Source organism: Euprymna scolopes, chromosome 29, assembly GCF_053919585.1.
Source record: "Euprymna scolopes isolate OS-2025 chromosome 29, ASM5391958v1, whole genome shotgun sequence".
Classification (NCBI taxonomy): Eukaryota; Metazoa; Mollusca; class Cephalopoda; order Sepiida; family Sepiolidae; genus Euprymna; species Euprymna scolopes.
In genome coordinates this window covers 85,007,659-85,030,919 of record NC_136510.1, presented here as the reverse complement: position 1 = coordinate 85,030,919, position 23,261 = coordinate 85,007,659, and the positions used below count along the sequence as shown (strand labels likewise).

The 23,261-nt window shown below is 32.9% G+C and overlaps 1 protein-coding gene across 1 annotated transcript in view; it reads right to left on the bottom strand.

Moving 5' to 3' along the window:
• The window catches only part of LOC145252765 (uncharacterized), a 187,258-nt gene that overhangs the window by 109,719 nt on the left and 54,278 nt on the right, over window positions 1-23,261 (bottom strand). The window contains exon 2 of the mRNA XM_080112670.1: window positions 7,614-9,290. Within this exon, the coding sequence (XP_079968796.1) occupies window positions 7,614-8,355 (742 nt within the window). The 5' untranslated portion in view covers window positions 8,356-9,290. The remainder of the gene's footprint in view (window positions 1-7,613; window positions 9,291-23,261) is intronic.

Here is a 23,261-nt window from a genome sequence, read left to right as displayed (position 1 = left end):
ACTGTTAGAAACCCATTAAATATATGTCCACCTATGTCACGGTAACATATTGAGCACGTTTCTAACAGTATTTTGTATAATAATTTAGTTTAAACTCATTTTCCTAAACTTATCATATTCAACAGCGAACACTCCGCCATTTTTCTTTTTCAAATATATCGATAAACACTGTATGATTTTTCGAAAGATTCCACGTTTCAAACTGAATAAAACAACTAAAAACTTTTGCAGATAGGTAGGTTGGTTGTTTTGGTTGTTTTTGTTTTACGGCATATCAACCGTTTTCAGGTTATTTAATGCCGAATCCAAAGATTTTGAAGAAAATTTTTTTTAATAGAATATATTTGTTGTTTTCACGTCGGTTTCTATTTAACCTATAGTTGGGACCCTAACAGGTACTACCACTCCCGGTCAGAGTGGACCTGGGAGCAATGGTAATTAAAGGGTGGCTCCACACTCCCCAAAGCCCACAAGCTGGGGCCTCACCACTGGATATAGTTTATGGTCATATCCAGGACCCCCATTGAGGGACTTTTACCCTCTGCAGGGGGGCAGACGGCGTATTCTAATGCCCCACCGACAGGGCCAAGATAGGAAGGAGTAAATTATCTTGCCTTTGATAACATTTATTTGTTATACATTTGATTTTTGACAAGTTTTTCGAATCTATGTGTATACTGTATAGTAACACAAACCGGTTGCAATTTTTATGGACCTGAATTCATTTTATTTAGTTTTTGTAGCATGAAATAGGGGTGGGTAGAACACCTATTAAAAAATATTTATTTTCCTTACATATTTAACGAAAATTGCTTTTAAAATATACGTTGGGTTTGAATTACTGTACACAGATTCGAAAAAGTTGTTAAAAAAACAAATATATAACAAATAAATGTTATAATAGGCAAGATGAATTACTTTTTTACCTAACTGGATAATTTTTTAGTGTTTTTATTTAATGTAACATGTTTATTCCGCATACAATGTTTACCGATGTATTGGGAAATTAAAAATGGCGCCCAACTCTCTCTTTGACACGGTAAGTTTGGGAAAAGGAGTTAAAAATAAAAACTAGACAAAATACTGTTAGAAACTCGCTCAATATATATATTACCGCGACATAGGCTGACATATATTCGTTGGGTTTTTAACACTATTTTGTATATTTTTTTTATTTTTAACTTCTTTTCCCAAACTTACCGTGTCAAAGAGAGAGTCGGGCGCCATTTTTAATTTTCCAATACATCGATAAACACTGTTTTTCGAGCTGGAACATGTTATATTAAATAAAAACACTAAAAACATTCAGTTAGGTAGAAAAGTAACTTATCTTGCCTTTGATAACATTTATTTGTTATATATTTGTTTTTTGACAACTTTTTCGAATTCATGTGTATAGTAATACAAACCCTATAAGTTAATTTAAAATTGAATGCGTATCGAAAATTTAATGAAAACCAAACCGTTAGTGGACTTTTGCAAAAATTTTTAAACACTGGTATGGTGCGTTTACGTCTTCAAAATGATCACTACATTAGCAGTATCAGAATTTTTGTAGGAATTTTTGACACCCCTAACACGAAACTGCGAATACAATATAAAAATCTCGTAATTTCTCTGTTAACAGTGGGTTATTTATTTTCTTTATGGATTATACTTCCAAAATAAACTATTACAGTTGTTTTAAAAGTAATAAAAATATTTTTATTTTTTTTTTAAAACAGTAATGAATTTTCCGAACTCAATATTTTTCAATTTTTAAACTCAATATTTTTAAATTTTTAAATTTTAAAAATCTATCAAAATTTTTCTATTGATTCTATTTTTACGATATTTTCAGGGTCAATGTGAAATTTTATGTTCTTTCCAATAAACCGAATATAATATTTTAGACAAACGTTTTTTTTAAATTCACGCCCCCCCATTTTCACGCCCCCCCATTTTCACGCCCCCCCATTTTGAAATGTCTATTAAAAAGTAAATAATTAATTTATGTTTAATAGGTTTATATATCACAAATTGAAGAGAAAAGGTCAATAAATAATATATTCAAATTTAAAACAAAAAAAAAAATCAGTTTTTTAGAAATTTACCTGTAAAGTCCGAAGTTTAAAACCTTATTTTATAAGAACACATTTTTTCTTTTTGTCTTTTTTTTTTTTTTTTAATGAAACCTTGGTCCTTGCTCCTTTAATTGAAAAAAAAATTAGGGCTTGAATTACATTTTTCGAGGAGTTATAAGCTTAGAAAGATAGGGGGTCGAATAATTTACGCCTCTCATTTTGAAATGTCTATTAAAAAGTAAATAATTAATTTATGTTTAATAGGTTTATATATCACAAATTGAAGAGAAAAGGTCAATAAATAATATATTCAAATTTAAAACAAACAAAAAAATCAGTTTTTTAGAAATTTACCTGTAAAGTCCGAAGTTTAAAACCTTTTTTTAAAAAAAAAAACACATTGTTTTGTTTTGTTTTTTTTTAAAATAAAACCTTGGTCCTTACTCCTTTAATTGAAAAAAAAAATTAGGGCTTGAATTACATTTTTCGAGGAGTTATAAGCTTGGAAAGATGGGGTGGAATTATTCACTATTTTCACGAAATTTCTGACACTGCTATCACTACATAGGAACGTTTTAAGGCGTTGATAATGTAAACCACGAGTTTGTTCTCGCATTTTCAGTGTTTTCGTACGCTGTAAAAATTTAAAATATTACTAATTCATTTGAAACTTCTTTTAAAATGGTAGAAAACTTGGTGCTTCTACACTTTCTTGCCAAATTGGAGACGCCATTTTATTTCACGCACCTGCTGTCCAAATCCAGGGGAGAAATCATTATATTATAAACTATGGCCGAAGCATGAAATAAATAACAAAAAGCACAAACAAAAAATAAACAAACAAAAACCTATTTTATAAAAATCCAATGTTGCTTTCATAACAAAATTGTTTTATTAAAATTATATTTTTTACGCAAACTTTTCAATAAATGTTTTTCCAATTATATTTTGATAAATTTTTATACAATAAGTGTTTTGGTTTCGTTTTGGTTTTCAAATGGCGCTCGCCCAGTTTAAATCATTATGAATGCCATTTCATTTTCTGTTTTTAATAAAAAAAAAAAATGTTCCATGAAAAACTTTCCCGTTCTCATTAATTAAATAGAAACATTTCCAATTAAACAATTACGGATATATGTTTTTCACTTTATTTATTTTTTTTTCATAGTTCTTTCCGGAATTTTAATTTTTTTGTTATTTATTTCATTCTGCGGCCATAGTTTAATATGATTTCTCCCCTGGATTCGGAGAGCAGGTGCGTGAAATAAAATGGAGTCTCCAATTTCGGCAATAAAGTGTAGAAGCACCGAAAATTTATGATGATTAAATTAAATCACAGTTACATCATGTTACATATAGGGGGGGGGGGGGTCGCGTTGGAGGCCCAGGCCCACAATGATCAGTTTTTCATTTTGTTGTTTATACACTAATAAATACCCGACTTCCCTCTTTACTAATATTCTAGATTTGTTTTTGTTTGTTAGCTATAATCAAAACAGATATGTTTTGGTTAGCTGTTGTTTAAGAGGAAGAAATAAAAATGTTCTCATTTTTCGGGAACAGTTCGAAAAAAATTTGCCATGAGTTTAAAAAACCTTAAAATATTCCAAAGTAAAATTATTAATTATTTTCTGAAAATTGAATTGATGTTACCTGGCATTTTCTCTATCCTTCTGACTTCGATGACAGTCTAGCATTTGTTCTAATACCACACATTACTCTGTCAAGCAATTTTTTTAAATTTATTTTGTTCCCAATCTAGAATGCCTCATTTTGGGGAGCGTTAAAAACCGACATTGTGGTTAAGTCTACCCTCGTGAGATGGAAAATAAATCAGAACTAACATTTTTCTCCCCTGTTCGTCGTAATAATTATTGAAAAAAATTCAAGTAAAACTGTTCAAGCATTTGACAGTTTAAAAGATAATTTTCACCAAATGGCCTGTACAATTTTGATCTTAAACAAAACCTTCAAAAAGATAACTACAATCACATTATACGTTTAATATGTTTTTAATGATAAATAAATAAATAAAATGATGCGGTTTTAGTCAACTAAAACCGCATCATTTTTTTGTATCTTCCTTAATGAATTGATAATTAAATCTTTATGCACACCGACACCGGTATATATTTTTGTACTGTCAATATTTTTCCTCATATATATATATATATATATATATATATATCATATACACACACACACACACACACACACACACACACCAACTTTACATTTAACTTCCATTACTTCAAAGGGGGCTGCCATTATAAACACACCAAAGCAAGTGATTGAGAAAAAAAACGCGGCATTAATTTTTGAATAAACTGAACCATGACACCCAGAAAATAAATACCATATTGAATCAGTTCTTTGAACTAATTATCAGAATATTTATTTTTAATTAACAAAATTGTTATCAGTCATTTTCTTTCTTTGAGCGGTTTTTTTTTTAACATGAATAGCGCGACTAAAATCTATTTCTGTACGTCCAACTTTTTACTACGGAGGCCTATACGAATAACAATTGCAAATATTCGCTTTTTATTCCTTATGCGCTGTTTCGTTTAAAAATTAATTTGTGTTATTAAATAAAGCGTTAATAATTATACGTTTAATTCTAAATTGTTATTGTCTGACAAATAAAAAACGGTTTCGTTAAAATTGTAAGTTACGTTAAAGTGTTTAGCTAATTTGTAAAGTTGTTTTGGTGCTTATGCACTTTCGTTACCGCGCTATTTTTTAAATAGTATTTTGAAGTTAAATTTAAGTTTTACGATATTTTTTTTTATATTAAATTGATAGGTGAAAGTAGAGAATAACTAGAAAACACCATCCCCATGTTAAGAATGGCTTTCTAAATAATAACGTTATTATTTCAGCACGATAACGAAAGTAAGTACTGGTGTTTTCTTCTATTATTTATTATTTATTTTATTATTATCTTTTGTTGCAAACTATAAATTTTGCAAAAATTCTGGAACTATGTTTTCGGCGATAAATAATAAAATAAGGCCTTTTATATGAATATGTTTACTTGCGTTGATAAAAAATGTATATCAAATTTTACATTAGAAATTTAAGTCTCAGCTGGGCTTCCATATTATGAAAAAAAATGGGTCATGTCATTCTTGACTTATAATGAAAAAGAAAAAAGTTTACATTTTAAACGTAGACTTATTTATATTTGAATTTAAACATAAAAAGATATTTACTTCACATATTGCTGACATTTTTTTAAAATAAAACGTTAAATGTACCTAAAGTTTCGTTTTTTTTACATGAAAATGATTGAAGATTTTCTATTTCTTTTTTTAAGTCGATAATTTTAAACGTTAACTTTAACATTCGGTCAAAATAAGTTTTAAATAATTAGATTTTCTGATGATTTTTTTGGCGCTTCTTCGTTATAATAACGAACTTATGACATTCGTGTTAAATAATAAAACAAAATGGTCTAAAAGTAGTAGTATCATATTACAGATCTAAAGTGGGTACTTATGCACTTATGTTACCGCGCTGAAATAAAATTTAGAAAGCCATTCTTAATATGGGAGGGGAGGTGTTTTGTAATTACTCTGTACTTTCACTTAACAATTTAATAAAAAAAATCGTAAAACTTACACACACACACACACCACGGTAACATAAGTGCATAAGCACCTTAAAGTGTAGTACCTGTTCAGAATTATTTTTCTTTTATTGTCCTTGGTCAGTGAAGGAGAACCGAGAAATCCTTCTAGAGTGCGACAATTTTTATTTTTCTAACCCAGAGGGGGGGGGTCATTTGTAAAACCTTAAAAAACGATCATATTTCTAATTCTACCCTCGCGTGGAGGCAAGTAAAAAGGGAAACAGTTAATCACGTTTTTGTTTGATTGTGTTTTTGCAATTTCTGATTATAAGCCACAAAACAAAGACAACAAAACAACTTTCATTATTCAAGTTTCATAAAATACGAGATATATATATATATATATATATATATATATATATATATACATCGGATAAAATAAACAAAAAGAAGCCTTAAAGTCTTTATAAAAAATAAGATATTTTTTTTTAATCAAACCAAGTGAAAGTTGATTTCCCAAAGGACAGTAAGACAAAAGAGTTTCATTTCGAACATAAAAAGAATTCTAAACATTAAAATGGGCGTGAGATCTTCAAACACGATTTTCTCGACTCAAATTAAACCATAATTGACAATTATTTAGGTTTAAAACGAATGAGAACATGATTAAAATGTGATAAATAGAAGTACATTTAGCCTGTCAATGAACAAAGTAGAGAGTTTTTAAAAGGTTTCAGAACCAAAAAAGTAGTCAACACAGACGACAAACATTTATTAGGCATGTGCAATGGAAAATGCTTCCTGTGTAAGAAACATGGATTTTGTTTTTTTGTTTAATTGTGAAAATATACATCGAATCGTTTTTCTTTTTGCAGTTGTATTTTATTAGTTATTTTACTTTAGATTTAGTTGAATTAAGTTTTATTTTGAAAATATTGAATATTAAACAGGTTTTCTTTTCAACAATCAAACTAATTAACGTAAAAACTTACTTTTCCGAAACCCTGATTTGGCAAAATGTTTTTAAAGTTTAAATTCAAATTTTATTAAACTTTTTAAAAGGTGTTATTGATATACATACTAAGTAAATCTAAATCTGAACTTGTATAGAATTCACTTTAACGAAGGTAAAAAGGTTTATTTGTTGTTTTGTTTTCAGTTAAAATTTAAGTATTGGGGAGCTTATTAACATGAGGTTCTTTAGCGCAAATATAACTTATAAAATTCAAAATTATTTTTAAATGTGTTTGGTATTTCTACAGAATTTTAATTCAAAATTTATTTATTTTTTTTATTTTTTTACCTTAACTTAAACTTTAAGTTTCATTCAGCAAACATCTGTTTGGTTCGGTTTAAATTTTGTAGAAGCACCCAGTTTGTTTGTTTTTTCTTTTTAATAAAAATGTTTATTTTTCAAATATTAACAGTCGTAATAATATTTTTTTTAAATTCCTGTTAATAACAGTAATTTTTAAAATATTTTTTATAACTCGTACTTAAAAAAAATGATTTTAAATTAGTAAAAAGTTGTTTTGAAATAATATCTTTAGGTTTTTCTAAAAGTGAATGTTTAATTATTTTTAGGTAAAATGTTAAATTAAGAATAAACAATGGTATTTTCTTCGTAGTTTAATAGTGAAGAAGAACTTATAAAATAGGTAAAATTGTAATACATAAAAGAAGATATTTAAGTGGGATGTGACTTTAAAAACAAAAAAGGATCACTGATAAAACTTTGGCTATTTTGCACTATAGATAACAAAACAAAACTTTTTTTCTAAATTATTTATTTTTTTTTTTTTTAAATGACACGACTGCGAAAATAAAACCCATCCACATGATTTCTCCAACGTGGAAGAAAGACTAAAAGACATGATTGTAAAAGGGAGTGGGGTTTTAAAGTTAGGATAGATAACAGATAGATGGATAGACATATACAGAAACTAAAGAATTCAAATTTAAAGTTGGAAACTTACGTCTGCATTTGAGGCATTGTTTGTAGACTCCCCAGATAAAGTCGCCGCATTTGTCGCACCAAGTCGGATTTGAAAGCTGTTTCAAGATGAAGTCGTGTCCGACTCCGAGCCGGAGTTCTCCCTGACTCAGTAGAGCCATTTCAATGTGTTCCTGTTGGACAACGACGGCATCAGAGGGTGAAGTCGAAGAACGGCGGCTGTTCGCAGTCGCGACTCCCTCCTCCTCCCTACCTCCAACTCCTCCTCCTTTTCGATGATGATGAAGTTGTCCCTGATGATGATGGCGAGCGTTTGTACGATTAGGGCTGTTGGCACCACTGTGATGATGATGCCTTTTCTTCTCATCTTCCGCTGTACCTTCCCCGTCTCTTCCTCCTCCAGTGGTGTCGGGGCCTCCTCCAGATCCCTGCTCTCCGGTCCGATGCCTGTTGAAGGGTTGCGGAAACCCAATCCCTTGTAACATTGTGTCCAGGTTGGCCTGAAATAAAACCCATTTCCTTTTCATAGCATCCATCATGTCTGTTGTCGTCGTGTTGTTATTCATACTCGAAGTACTAGTCGACGGTCGGATACCAGTGCCGGACTGCTGACTACTGTTGTTGTGGTGGTTGTTATTCGCGGCATCCGTCTCATCGGGGGTGGTGGCACCCGTCGGGCCGCCGCAGTAACCCACCCCAACACCGTCCAGCGGGGTAACCTCCGTCTTCTTAAAATAAAAAGGTTCCATAAACTCACGAGCCATGACCGTAATATATTTTGTTCTTTTTCTTTTTTTTTTTTTCGCACAAAAAATAAGTTGCGTCTCTCTCTCTCTCTCTCTCTCTCTCTCTCTCTCTCTCTCTCTCTCTCTCTCTCTCTATTACAGAGAGAGGAAAAAGTTAAAACATTAATATTTCACAAAATAAATTTAAAAAAACATAACAAACAAACAAATATACGATAATAGGTTTTTGCTTTTAAGCATTAAACACATTGAACAAAGTTTCAAACTTCCAATTTCAGTAAAATTAAGATTGAAGAACTCTCCAAGAAGTATCAAGTTCTCGAAATTCTATAGAAACTCATTTCGTCTGCATCATAAGTACTTCATTTTTTTTTTTTTAAGACAATTTTAAAATTTGTTTAAAAAATATTTTTGTATAAATATCGACAAATTATCGAAAAGGTTAGAATATACGTTAAAATAGCGGGGTGGGGTGATTATTCCTCGTTTTCTTTCTTTTAGTAAGTTTGGTCTGGTCTCATATGCAGTGGCACTGCAATGCATTAGTGCCAGTGGATCCGCCTCTCCGTCGGTAGATAATAATAATGGAAAGTGTAATTTTTTCACAATGACAATAAAAAGTAATGGCACTTAATATTTTGTTTTCTCCTGGATAAATTTAAACAAAAAAAAAACTGGCAAAAAAAAAAAAAAATTATGCTTTCAACAGCACAATATAAATCCGTCTGGTTTTGTCTTGCAGTTAAAATTTCTCGTTCGGTTTTGTTTTGGCCCGACTAAAAACAATCGTCACGATTCTTTCTTTTTTTTTTCTTCTCTCGCTTTCTTTCCTTCTTTTTCCCTTTCTTTTCTTTCCGTTTTTTTTTCTCTCTCTTTTTCTTGCTTCTCAGCGATTTTTATTTTATTTCAGTCGTTTCTTTTTAAAAATTTAGTACTTGTGGTCCCTTTTGAAACTGAAAAATACAAGCAGAAGAAGAAATAAGACATTAGAAAAAAATTTCATTCAAGTACTCCTGCAGAATACGGGCCGTGCTTAAGTAATATTTAGAAAACCATTCTTAAGATGGAGAGGAAATCGCATTTTGTAACTATCCTGCCCTTTCATTTAACAAACAGAAGACATTGTAAAAATTGAATTTAACTTAAAAATCTAATGTATATCTGTCGGTCTCCATATTTTCAAACTATTTTCTCCGAAATTAAAAGCCGCAGGGCGGAGGAGCCTCAAACGTCTGGATCTTTTGTGGGCCGTTCTTTTATGGGTTTTTAGCCGGTTAAAATTGTTTTTAAGGGACCAAAAATGGGTAAAAATTTAAAAAAAAAAATAGTTTGACATTTTGTACATTCATATTACTTTATTTTTAATCGGTATATACGAGGGGTGTGCAATAAGTAATGCCCCTGACCCACTTCCAGTTGTCTGATCTAGCTGAAATTTTGCATGTGCAATGATTTATATCTCTACGGGTTATGTGGCAAATTACAGCTCTGAACTAATTGTGGTTTCTGTTTTACAGGTGTTTGAACTGAGTCAGGTGTGAAATCGAACCTGTTGAATGTCGAGCACTCGAGCAGTGATCCAGTTTTTGTATTTGAAAGGACTCACACCACAGGAGACTTTTGATGAAATGAAACTTATGGTGATAATGACCCATCATATGACCTTGTAAAACGCTGGCATCGTGAATTCAAACATAGCCGGAAGTCTGTGGAAACAGCTCCCAGACCTGGTCGCCCCTCTTCTGCTATTAATAAGGCATCTGTCCGTCAAGTTGAGGCTGCCATTTTGGAAGATCGGCGCATTACTATTCGCCAAATAGCCCAAGATGTCAAGATTAGTACAGGGTCTGTGGAAACTATCATTCATGACCATTTGCATATGCATAAGGTGTCTGCCAGATGGATTCTCAGGTTGCTCACACCATTCCAGATCAAGAACGCGTCGAGTGCTCGAGGATGAATTTGGAGATGTACCAAGAAGATGAGTCAAAGTTTTTCAAAATTTCAAAAGACTGATTACACAGGATAAAACCTGGGTCCATCACTATGATCCAGAGACCAAAGCCCAGTCAATGCAGTGGAAGCACTTGGACTCACCACCTCCAAAGAAGGCAAGGGTGCAGCCCTCTGCTGGCAAGGTTATGCTCACAGTCTTCTGGGACCAGGACGGAGTAGTGATGACAGATTTCCTGGCAAAGAGTACCACAAATACAGGAGCCTATTATGCTTCACTTTTGAGGAAATTAAGGGAAGCTATCAAAATCAAGAGGTGGGGCAAGATCAGCAAAGGTACCCTCCTCCCGCAGGACAACGCTCCAGTCTACAACTCGCATGTCACCAGATCAGAAGCACGGGCATGTGGTTATGAAGTCTCCCCCATCCTCCCTACTCTCCTGGCCTTGCACCCTCTGACTTTCACTTCTTTCCAGCCGTGAAGTTGTTTTTGAAAGGAAAGCATTTCCCAGATGACGCAGCCTTGATTTCTGAAGTCACGTCGTAGTTGGAGGACAAACCTGGGGTGTTCTACAAAAATGGTCTCCAGAGCCGCATCAAACGATGGGAGAAATGCATAACTCTGGGTGGTTCCTATGTAGAGAAAGACTAATAACTGTGCCAAGTTTTGTTGCTCTACTGCTATGGGAAGTGGGTCAGGGGCATTACTTATTGCACGCCCCTCGTATGCGTGTCACGTTGGTACAGTAATGGTAACGTCACCAGCTTTGAATGCTACAGTTTCGGTTTCGATTCTAGCTGATGACACCTTAATACTTTTTTTTTATTTTTGAAATCACGACCATAATAATATATACAAAATCTGGACAAATTAAAATATATTTAAACGTATTTTACACCCGGGCACAACCCCTCCCCACTAGTCCTATCTAAAAAAAATAGCATGATCCGTATTCTGCAGAAGTATGTTCATTTAAAAATAACACCCAATGTCAAAATATAATTAGATAGAATATACATTTGGATTATTCAGATTACTATACTCGTCTTTGTTTTTATATTCATAACGTTTTGACTTATGCAAGTATATATCCGACACAGTTAATCAACCGAGAACCACATCAGTCTATATAAAAACATACAAGATATTAATGGATATATACTCAAGAGTCAAAACAATGAAAAGAATATGCTGTTGTCACAAGGCCTAGTAATCGCCAACCTTCTCCAGATGCATCTTTTCAATCTTATGAAACTTCTAGTCTAAATTGAGAATCTTTAGGTCGAACTTGTGGAGCTGGATGAAATTGCGAATTGAACCATACAAAATTCTGTACAGATCAACTAATTCGACAAAGAATTCAAAGTTCGATTAAGAGGTTCTCAAGTTCGAAACGATGCATTTTAAAAAGGCTGTGGATTATACCGACCAACGTAAGCGTTATGAATATTAAGTAAAAACAAGAAAAAAAAAACCCAGTAGTGTGGTTTGATCACTCCTTAACTAAAAAATTTGGAAACATAAGACTATATTTTTCATTACAGATTGCAAAACATGTGCTAGACGAGAAGGAAAAAATATAGGCATTCACCAATGAATCCAACTAGTGTAGGTACGTGTACAGACATGCACAGAATTTGCTACACTGGCATGACAATGTTTCAATCTAAAGTTATTAATAATTAAAATCTTGTTGCAGAGAACTGAAAGGCATGAAGGTGCTAATCGACTCCACAACTAATAAAGTAGACACGAGACAAAGAGGTAATGGCAATAGCAAAGAAAAATGACAAACACAGACGTTTGGTTAAAGACGATGCGTTTCATGTTTTATTTTTAGCAAGAAAAGAGGGAAAATGTACAGAAATGGATATTAAGATCAGCCGGGGTGAAAACGGGCATCTTGTGAGGTTGAGATTCTTAGATACCTGAGGTAGGATGACATGTCTCAGGTTGATCAGAGTGGTATAGATGGGGTCTGATGCTTGAACTGGTAGCCGGGCATTAGCGGACACTGGTATTAGTAGAACGTCAGTGAGCACTGGAAACCAGTAGCTGGAAGTGCTAGAGCTGAAGGAGTAAGCTTGGAAGGAGCTGGAAGCACTGGCTGCTGCAGGAATAAGCTGCAGTTGTTGGAAGCTGCAGGAATAAGCTGGAGTCGTTGAAAGCTGCAGGAGTAAGCTGGAGTCGTTGAAAGCTGCAGGAGTAAGCTGGAATCGCTGGAAGCGAGCCAGAATTGAAACTGGTTTATAAATTAGAGTGGCAGGTAACAGTAAAGTGGTGAATCACATTATTAGTTTGTATTAGTTAGCCCTGAAGAGGGCCTTTTGGGTACTGTTGTTGCTACCCCAGGTTCTCACAACGACTGAGAATGCTAACTTGACGAGGGTCAAGTTGGAATAGGAGTGCTTCTAAGTCTTAGGTCGAGTCAAGGATTTTCTGTGAAAGCCGCCGACTTCATGGAGAGCTGTTCATGCTACAAGCTCCACAGCAAAGGATGGTGTTGCTAAACAACAAGTGACCATCATTAATTTTAGGTTGAATTTCTTACCAGCAAAAATGTGGCGTATTTATTTAAATCTTCGTCTAAAAGTAAAAGATCCGTTATTTTCTTTCGTTGCATTAAAATTGAATTGGGGTTGGGGGGGGGGATTGTTGTTTGAGAAAAGTTGTTGCTATTTTTAGCACACGTGGTTGTGACTTTTGAGAAGTGTCAGGTTTTTGCCTATGGCGTGTTTTTTGTTTACAAACATGGGAGTGGTTAACTAGCTCATGACAACAATCTCATCAGGCAAAAAAAAAGTGTCTTTTGCTTTAGGTGTTCATATTGGAAAGCCTGTTAATCCTGCTTAGACTCGGCTCTTGTCCAATATGAACACTTAAAGAAAAAGATTTTTTTGCCTGAGATCTTGATTATCAATAACTACAGCTTGAAACATTGTTATGCCAGTGTATCAAATTCCGACTCGATGATGCCTTCACTCAGTCTCTAAAGACAAAGGGTACCCCCTGTAGGGGCAGCTGTGTGTGTAATTGTGAGGCAAGGGTTGCACAATTCTAACCACAGCTCTCCTGAATTGGCACTGTTCGAGTCCAGTGGCAAGGAGACGGTCCAGGACGACTGAAAACAATGCAGAGATAAGCAGAGAGCACATACAGCACATGGAAGTCCAAAATGGTCACCCACTTAGTACTGACCAGGTTCAATGTTGCTTAACTTCAGTGATCCAGCGGGAACTGGCGTGTCAATGTGATTATGCCGTATATTAAATCCTATGTATTAATAATTAATATATAAATAGCTCTATTTGTTATAGAGCACTATTATATACACCCAGTGGCTATTCTTTGGATTTTATCCTGCAAATACATTCTTAACCTGGACTATGCACATACACGTACGCAAAAAAAAAAAATTTTTTTAAATGTCCGACTTTCTATGAATAGAATCTTTGCTTCTTTTAGGAAACTGTTTTATGTGGGAAATGCATGTAAAAACTTTTTTCTTTTTTTTTTTTTGCTTTATTCTTCCAAAATGAGCTGATGACCTTCTGATAGACCACATAAATGTAAGAGTGAAGTTTATTCCTAGTCTGTGCATGAAACAATGGTCAAGTTACATTGAATTATTTTGAAATTTGGCAAAAATAAAGGAAAATAAAAATGAATAATAAAAAGTCGTGATCGTTGCAATTTAAAATACCATAGTATAGTTTTTAATCTTTTAATAGAAATCGCTCCAGGCAAGGCATGAAACCACTAGACATAGGGAGCTAAAAAAAAAAAAAATTTAAAAAATAAAAAAACTAATGATTATCGCAAAAGCAAGAGATGCCTATTGACCGAATAAAAAGTAGCAGGGAATAGATCAGAAAATTCTGAACACATACCATAATAGTGTTTATAGAAAAGACTGAGATTAGCAACATTACATCTGTGAGAAAGAAGTTGCAGAGAAGAAGAAAGGTTTCGGCCAATCAAATTACAGATATGTTTCAACACCTTATCAGAAACCCTAATAGAGTACAGAGATTCACCAGCCCAAATATGACAACAGTACTTCATACATGGTCTGATAGTATATTTGTAGAGATCGAGAATAGCTCCATGTCTGAAAAAATGTTTAGAGCGATGGAGAGAACTGACTTTATGAGGAGTAGAAAGAGCAACAGATCTAATACAAGAATTCCAAGAAAGATTTGATGAGAAAGAAAGACCAAGAAGTTTCAGGGTCGATTTCTCCTCAAGAGCAGAGTCATCCATGAGAATCTGAGAAAGAAAAGTGAAATTTATGATTAAAAAATACAAGTAGAGTCTTAACAAAATTAAATAAAACCAGCCATTTCTTATCCCAACCCAGGTCAAATTTCAGATAGTTGCATATTTCAACTGATCCCAGGCAGTTGAGCAACAAGCAACACCTTAATAGAGAGCGATATCAGCATCGATGTTAATTTTCTGAATATATATCAATATTGAATTTTTTCTTGCATATACTCATTAGAACAATCAAAAATTTTACTTAGGATGAAATGGAGATGACCATACTTTATCTTAAAAAAAAAAATTAATACTTAAAACTAAGACGTCTACATAAATATATGATGTTAATTCTTTTATAGAATTTTTTCATAGAAAGTATGGTCATGCACATTTCATTCTAAGTATATGCAAGGAAAAAAAATCAATTTTAGCATAAAACTAATGATTGTTTCCGCGCAATGAAACAGGTCTGTAAAACGTACGTAAATTTTAATATGTTGAAAGAACTGAATAAGTTTGAATAAAACCTTGAAACATAGCTATGTGGATATATATTAGTGGCCTGGCAAGGCCACATGGGAGACAACCGAAGGAGCAAAACTGAGGCTGGCCCGCAGGTCACTCTATATACAAATGTAGGGAAATTTGGGCATATTTTATTGGTTTGAAAATATAGGTTCTTTTTTAACCATAGAATAGTATTATAATCTTCAAAAATACTGCCAATTTACCTCTAGTTTCGTCGCACAGAACCAAAGATATAAGCATTTCAATATTCAATTTGGCTACCAATATATACCACCATTTTTGGCAATTTTATAAGTTCCAAATCTCAGCGACTATTGATCAGAATTTAACAAATGAAAGCTCGTTGAAAAGTTAATGACCTGAATTGTGTAAGTTACACACTAAGGAGATCATCCATCATACAGAGCCTTTTTTTTTTTTGCGGCCATAAAATGTTTCAATCACAATCATTTGTTTTCCTAGTTTTGCATATTAATTACAACATATCTGATATTTCCACAAAACCTTTGACCTTGATGGAGGGGATACTAAAACTTGCTGCTATGGTTTCAAATGATCTGAAATAACAGCAAGGGGAGACTTGATTCCAAATATTTCTCATATGTCATATCTCCCCTTTTGGTTTTCATACATAAAGTAAATTTCACAGTGTATAAAGATTGATACTGGAGATATTCATAATCATACACTATTTCCAAAAAGAGAGGAGATATAACATATGAGAAATATTTCGAATCAAGTCTCCTCTTGCTGTTATTAGATCATTTGAAACTATAGCAGCAAGTTTTAGTGTTCCCTTCATCAAGGCCAGAGGTTTTGGGGAAATAAAAAAAAAATAAAAAAATAAAATATATATATATATATATATATATATATATATATATATATATATATAATCTTAGATCCTATCATAATAAAGGGATGCTTGATATTATAGATACGAAATTAACCTAAAAACTGAAACATAAAAATTGAAATGATGAAAAACTAATAAATAATGTAAATTTTATTTACCAAATGTACAAGTAAAAAATTAAAAAATAAATTTTATTTTCCTAATTCCATGGAGTTTCAAAAATTTCCCTTCAGAGGAAATATCTAGCAAAATAAAAGCAAAGAATTACAAGTTTGCATGAATTTTAAAACTTTGGAAATTGTAAGTAAACGAATTTCTAACATCTGTTAAAAAGGAAAGTTATATATTTTTTTTTTTCAGGGAAGAAAGAAAAACAATGTTTGAAGAAATGATTTTAAAAATAGTAAAAGAAGTCGAGCAGTGAAGTCCATGCATCCAAACAGAGTCAAATGGCAAAATCCGTTAACAATGAATTGATTAAATAAATCATAATTATAAATATAGGTCCCACACTATTGGCCAAGCTCAAACCTCTCTCTCATTACTGCAATGTTGCATCCCTGTGTCCATTTTAAAGTACTTTAACTGAATGTAGCACGTGCCCCATCGACATACATACTCTTAAATAACCTAACAAATAGCAAAATCCCACCCCTTCACTATTTCTCTATATGCTGGAAAGCCTTTTACTTTCTTCCCTCTGACTGCTAGACTTTGGAATTCCCTTCTCGTTTTCTTGCTTCCCTGACTGTACTAACCTGCTGAAGTATAAATGTAATGTGAACAGACATTTTGCTGCTCAACTCCCCATAGTCTCCTATTAGACATGACCCAAAATTGTTTCAAGTGGTAGTACACATGGCTTGGGGTGAAAAAGAGTAAAACATTAGCAATCAAATTTTATCCACCATTAATGATTACTAAACTACCACCTCACATTCATTAACTCTTATCAAGTGGCCTTAGGACCTTGATAAGTGATGACTCTCAAGTAAAAAAAATGAAAAAAAAAAAAAAAAAAGAAAAGAAAAAAGAACAAGCCAAGCATGCAGGGTCCTCATCCACGTGTGAAAAATTTACTTTCACCATGACTAATGTTTGTGCAAAATTTTTAAAAATCCAAGGCATGGTTATTGAGAAAAGTGCAAACAAATGAACGATGTGGCTGCAATTTTACACTTATAATGTCCCCCCCCCCGCGAGGGGGGCGGGGGCAACCAGAGTTATCCCAGAAAACCCGTTCTGACAAAAATTAACTTTCACCATGACAAATGTTTGTACAAAAATTTTAAAGGCGTGCTTATTAAGAAAAGTGCAAATAAATGAACGGGAGTGAATTACTAGATATAATCCCTCCTTTGTCGGGGGACCAAAAACAATATTCATGGAAGTGATTTAGAAATAGAAGGAAGTTGAGGAAGAAGTTTATGAAGCCAAATAAAGTGAAATGGGGGAAAAAAAAAAAATCAGTGAGCAATCAATAAGTCAGAAATCCATAAATAGTGATGTGAATAACTCCACTAAGATCCGAATACAGAAATCCATAGAAAGTCAGACTATAAATAAAAATATCTTGCCACAAAAAGAACTTCCTAGGCAAATAAAATCAAATATATAGTGGATACTTCAACTATCGACTTAAAATAAATAATAATAGACAGAACAGATACTATACTTTAATCCTAAGTCTAAGTTCCAGTCTCACGTTTGACACAACTGTGGCATCAAATTAAATTTTTATGACCCTATCTTGAGATATTTAACGATGCGTTAGTCATCTAGATGTTCCAAATATGATTAGCCCCATGAGATGTTTATACACTCCAATACAAAAATGTTTAGTGTTATTTTGTAAAATATAGTTATCTTACTGGTTCAGGTCTACAGTCCCTGTTAAACAGTTTTTTTTTTTTTATCGCTTATATTTTGTTGATATTAATATAAAATAATACAATAAAATAAATTAGAAAACTAAGGAAAAATTAAGATATTACATTAGCTAAGCTTATAGTTACAAGACTGAAAGAGTAATAAATTGTAAATAAAATAATAATCCCATCAAAACTTATAAGAAAATACCAAAACATTAATTCCATATTAAATATTACAGCGTAGTCTAATGATACATAATATGAGCTTATATCTACAAATTTATATAAATCATAAAATCATACCTACATTAGTCAACTGAGGTGATGGGACACTCCAGAAGGACAAAGCGACATCTACACCTCCAAGAAAAACTTAGATACAACTGTGCTATACCCTCACTGAGTCAGGAGTGTACTAGGAGGGAGAAAAAGAAATCCGTTACAAACTAGGAATTATGAGTACTTAAGCAAAATTGGGGTGCCAAAACACCCGATGGGACTAACGCAGGTTTAAGGTTTGCAGAGCAGACAGAGTTTCCAGACAGCCACAGAAGTAAGATGCCTACCCTCCCCTGTCACGACTTGATACTCTGAATACAACTATCGTTATCTGACGATGTACAGCTCTCCTCAAAAAAGAAAGAGTGCTTTTCTATTGTTACACTTAAAAAGAATATGGATGCAATAAAAAAAAAAACTTTTATGATGTACTTACTTGTGAAGGAAAATAAATACCATACACTAAAAATTACAGAAATTAATCTGGTAGTTCTGTTTTCTGTATAAATAAAACAGAGGTGTGTGTGTGTGTGTGTGTGTGTGTGTGTGTGTGTGTGTGTGTGTGTAAATATTTAGCCGATAAACTCTTAAACTACTGGTCACATAACACTGAAATAACCATGAACAGTAATCATACACCAAGGATGGTTTATAACAAATAAAATCTTTGTTTAGATGGATGAACAATACGTACAGACACATATCGGCAAGTTGAAATGCAAACTGTTCATTTCAACTTGCCAAAATATTTTTACTCCTGTGCATGCCCAAATTCAATTCATTTCTGCAAATCGCTTAATATTAAATCTTTCTTACCTATCTATTGATAGCTACACCAGTAGGAGACACTATTAGAGTGCTAAATGTTTTGGTTTCGATTTTAGCTGATGGCACCTAAGTCTTTTTTTTTTTTTTTTTTTTTTTTAAATCAGTACTATATTTTAGGTACAAAATAATATTCAATAGAGAAAGCATAAACAATATAATCAAGTAAAAAAAGAAGCTATAGCTTAAATAGAAACTACCATTTACAGACTATTTATTTACAAACTACAGGCCTATAAAACAAATTAATTCAATTCTGAATTTTTTTGAGATGAGGTATGAATGCTTGTGTTATGTTGATTAATCGGACTATTATTCTCATCTTGGGTGTTATTAGCACAGCGTTTCGGTCGCTGCAACCTGCGGCCTTCTTCGGGTGTTGAGAACATGCTTCTTTACCTACAAAGGAAAAAGAGGGTTGACTCTGCATTACAAGAATTCAAACTATTTGTTTGAGGGTGGGTCCGTAGATCATAAAGAAGGTTCAATCTTCAGGGGGTCACTAAGATATTTGTTAAAGGTTTTTCTATGATTCAATTTTTCGGGATATCTTTACTAATTGTTAATATTAGTGAAAAAAGTGTTTTACGAAACAGAGGATCGATACCGATGCATATTTTTGTTTTCAACACCTGAAGAAGGTCGCAGGTTGCAGCGACCGAAACGTTGTGCTAATAGCACCCAAGATGAAAATAATAGTCCGATTAATCAACATAACACAAGCATTCACATTTCATCTCAAAAAAAATTCAGATTTTTTTATTTTTATTTTAAACACGAAAAAAAAGGTTTTGTTATTGTGAAGTTACCTCCCTTGGGATGGGCATATATCATGTTTTCTTTTTCTGTGATTTTGTAATTAGAGGCGTCCAAATGCAACTTAGATCTATGCTGGGGTGACTAATAATGTTATTGCCTATCATATGTGTTGCCTCTTTAAGTTTTATGATCTGCCATCTTTTTTCTGTATCCAGTATTTTGACATTATCCCACATTAGGGAATAGTTATTCCCTTTCTTCCACACATGTTCATCTAGGACTGATTTTTCGATTTCTCCACGTGTGATAGCTCTTCGGTGGTCTAGTCTCACTTTGAGGGGGCGGCATGTTTCACCTTTGTAAATTTCCCACATTTACACAACATCTTAAATGCAGTTTTTGTCATGATTTTTTTCAGTCGGGTGTTTTACATGCATCAGGTATTTTTGGAGATTAATTTATAACATTTTTCTTTCAGATTATTAAAGCATCATTCATATTTTTCTGCAATATTCTCACCCATGTTGACCTGAAAATGACCTTTTTTAGTCAAGAAATCATCATGATAATGCTCATACTCACACAGCACTACTGACCAAAGATCTCCTAGAAGAATTTGATCGGGAAATCTTGCCCCATCTTGCATATTCTCCTGACCTAGCTCCCTCTGATTATCATTTATTTCGAGGATTACAAACCCATTTAGATGGCTTTAGGGTAACATCACGAGGAGACTAAAAATGAGTGGAATTCATATTTCACATCAAAACCTAAAGAATTTTATAAGCTCATTGACAGATGGAATCAAGTTAAAGAAAGCAAATGTTTTTCTTGTTATGAATAAAGATTTTCAAAAAGAAGTTTTTCAGTTTCAAGATGAAATTTGAAAGCGGCAAAACTTTTTGCACCAACCTAATAATGATAATAAATTCGTTTATAGAAAAGCCTTGTTCTTTTCTTACAAATTATGACAAGAGAGATACTATTTGCCTCCCTTTCATCTATAGGAAGATGTAACACAAGGTCAGAAGGTCGCGATTGAAATACAGCAATGGACAGAGCAATTTTGCCCACTAAAATGCTTGAGAAGCCCCATAATATTCCTAAGTAAGGCCGTCTTAGTTAATTAGCAATAACCTCCCTTTTCAAAGAGAGAAGGTAAAGTGTGGAAAGGTAAACATCTTAAGATTTTTTCTTTTAATGGAAATGGCTCCAGACAAGGTATGAAGCCACTTGATGTAAGGAGCTTAAAAAAAAATTTTGGTACTTGTACAGTTTAATCAAGGCATTAAAAAAATGAAAATATCGAAAAAAAAGGTTGTTGTACATATCTGTTTTAAACTGAAGATCTCAAAAAAAAATTTTTCACTTAATTTGATCAAGTAGTTTTTTTTTTTTGTACAGCGGAAAAACACGTTTCTATGAGAGCGTTGAAGGCTCTGATTTTTTTTTTTACATTTTGTTTGAATTTTATAAACGCCACGGGGAGATAACTCCATGTAAAGCGCAGACCCCCCCCCATCTTTAATTTTAGCTTTTCTTCCTAAAAATCGAACCTTTTGCTCGGTATCATAACAAATTAGCAAGACTGTCAGACTGATTGTCTCCTTGACATGGTATGAAAATCTGTTCCATGGCTAAAACAATTTTTGTAATTCACGTGAACTTTTTTTATGGAATCGCTCCAGACAAGTCATGAAGCCACTTGATGCAAGGAGCTAGCAATAACAAAAGTTGATTATCGCAAAGGCATGCAGGAGATACCTATTCAACTTAGTCTTGAAAAGACCAAGGTTAAAAGTAGAGTGAAAACTGTCAGCAGTTGTTTGGAAAGAAACTACTAGAATAAGAAGCTGTGTTACAATAAAGTATGAAAATGGAGAATTGATGAAGACCACTAGACTAACAAGTCACAAGCAGGAACAAAAGAAGCAAGGAATAGATCAGATAATTTTGAAGAACACATGCCATAATAGATTTATAGAAAAGACTGAGACTAGCAACATTACGTCTGTGAGAGATTGCAGAAAAAGAGTGGGTGCAATTGAATTGTAGATAAGTTTCTGCACCTTATCAAGAACTCTCTTAAATGGGACAGACATTCACCAGCCAAAATATGACAATACTCCATACATGGTACATTTGATATCCTTGATATTTGCTCCTATAGATCTACCATTCTACAAATAAAACATTGTAGAAAAAATTACTTTTGCTATGAGAACCAAAAAAAAAAAAGAATCACTTGGCTATTTCGAAACTTTTAGTAAAATATCCACATCGTTTAAAATATTAATGAAAAATAAAGTTTCTTTTTGTCAAGGACAATGTTGTGTAACTATAGTTATCTTGCCATTGAAGGGAGGAAGGCAAGGGCTTCAAGACTAACCAATTTTACAGGTTATTTTACAAGTTATTTATTTCCCTAAGGGGCGATAACTAAGATTAAGTGTTGAAATGCCTAATCCTATTGACCTAATAATAAAAATAAAATAAAAATTATACCCCTGCCTGTTTTTGAACATGGATTATATTCACCCATATATATTACTAGAAAAAAAAAATCGCCCAAATTTAAACCATTGTTTATGATATATAGGACAGTGGTGTCGGTTTTCAAGATATGAATATGTAGGGCCGGGATTAGAATTTTTTCTAATCTTTATCAAAAGACAATATTTAAAGGGTGAAGGTAAGTTTACAAAGAAAAAAAATAAAGATAATCCCGACTTTAATGCGCCCCCCCCCTCCTTAAAATAAATACATAAAAAAAATTAATTCAAAATAAAAATCATTCGGAAAATATTTGGTTTTGTGTATTATTTGTATTATTTTCACGTTTCGGCCGATGTAACCTGTGACCTTCAGATACATCAAGTGAACGTATATGGAATTTTGAACAAAATTCTTTATTTAATCCATGCTAGTAGATTGTTCCCACAAAAAGATATATTTGAAGAATGTTGTGGGAATTACATTGGCTGTTGTGTTCTGAAAATAATAACCGAAATGAGAATAAGAATTCAAATTATCAACCCTAATCTCGAAATAATTTCTGAAACAATAGTGCCATGTAGTTTGAAGCTATATACATTATGGCCAGTAAGAAAAATAGAAAAAAGATATAAACATATACACATTTTGTATTCATTTTTTATACACACACAAAGAGGAAAAAGAATAAAAGAAAGAAAATATAAAAATATATACTAATGCATATAGATTTAACCGTTGATTCAATAGGGAGATTACATCAATTAGGGGTGCAGGATAACTATGCTCTTTATACCTAGGTATTTCGAAGCCTAATGCTTCTCATCAGAGGAGCAGGGAAGGTGTTAAGTAACATATTTGACATGTGTACATTTAATATCAAGAAACAATAGGGTAAGGGAGTGATAGGGTGGAAAGATAAATGCTCTTATAATCATATGAAATATGAACGTATGAATAGAGGTGAGGCGGGTTCATGAAATAGTGTACGGAAGTTATGTCAGTATGTATCAGAAAGAGCATAGAAGTACAAAGCAGTATCAAACCAAGTAGAAATTATTAAATAACTAGAATTTTATGGTCTCAGCCAATGGGA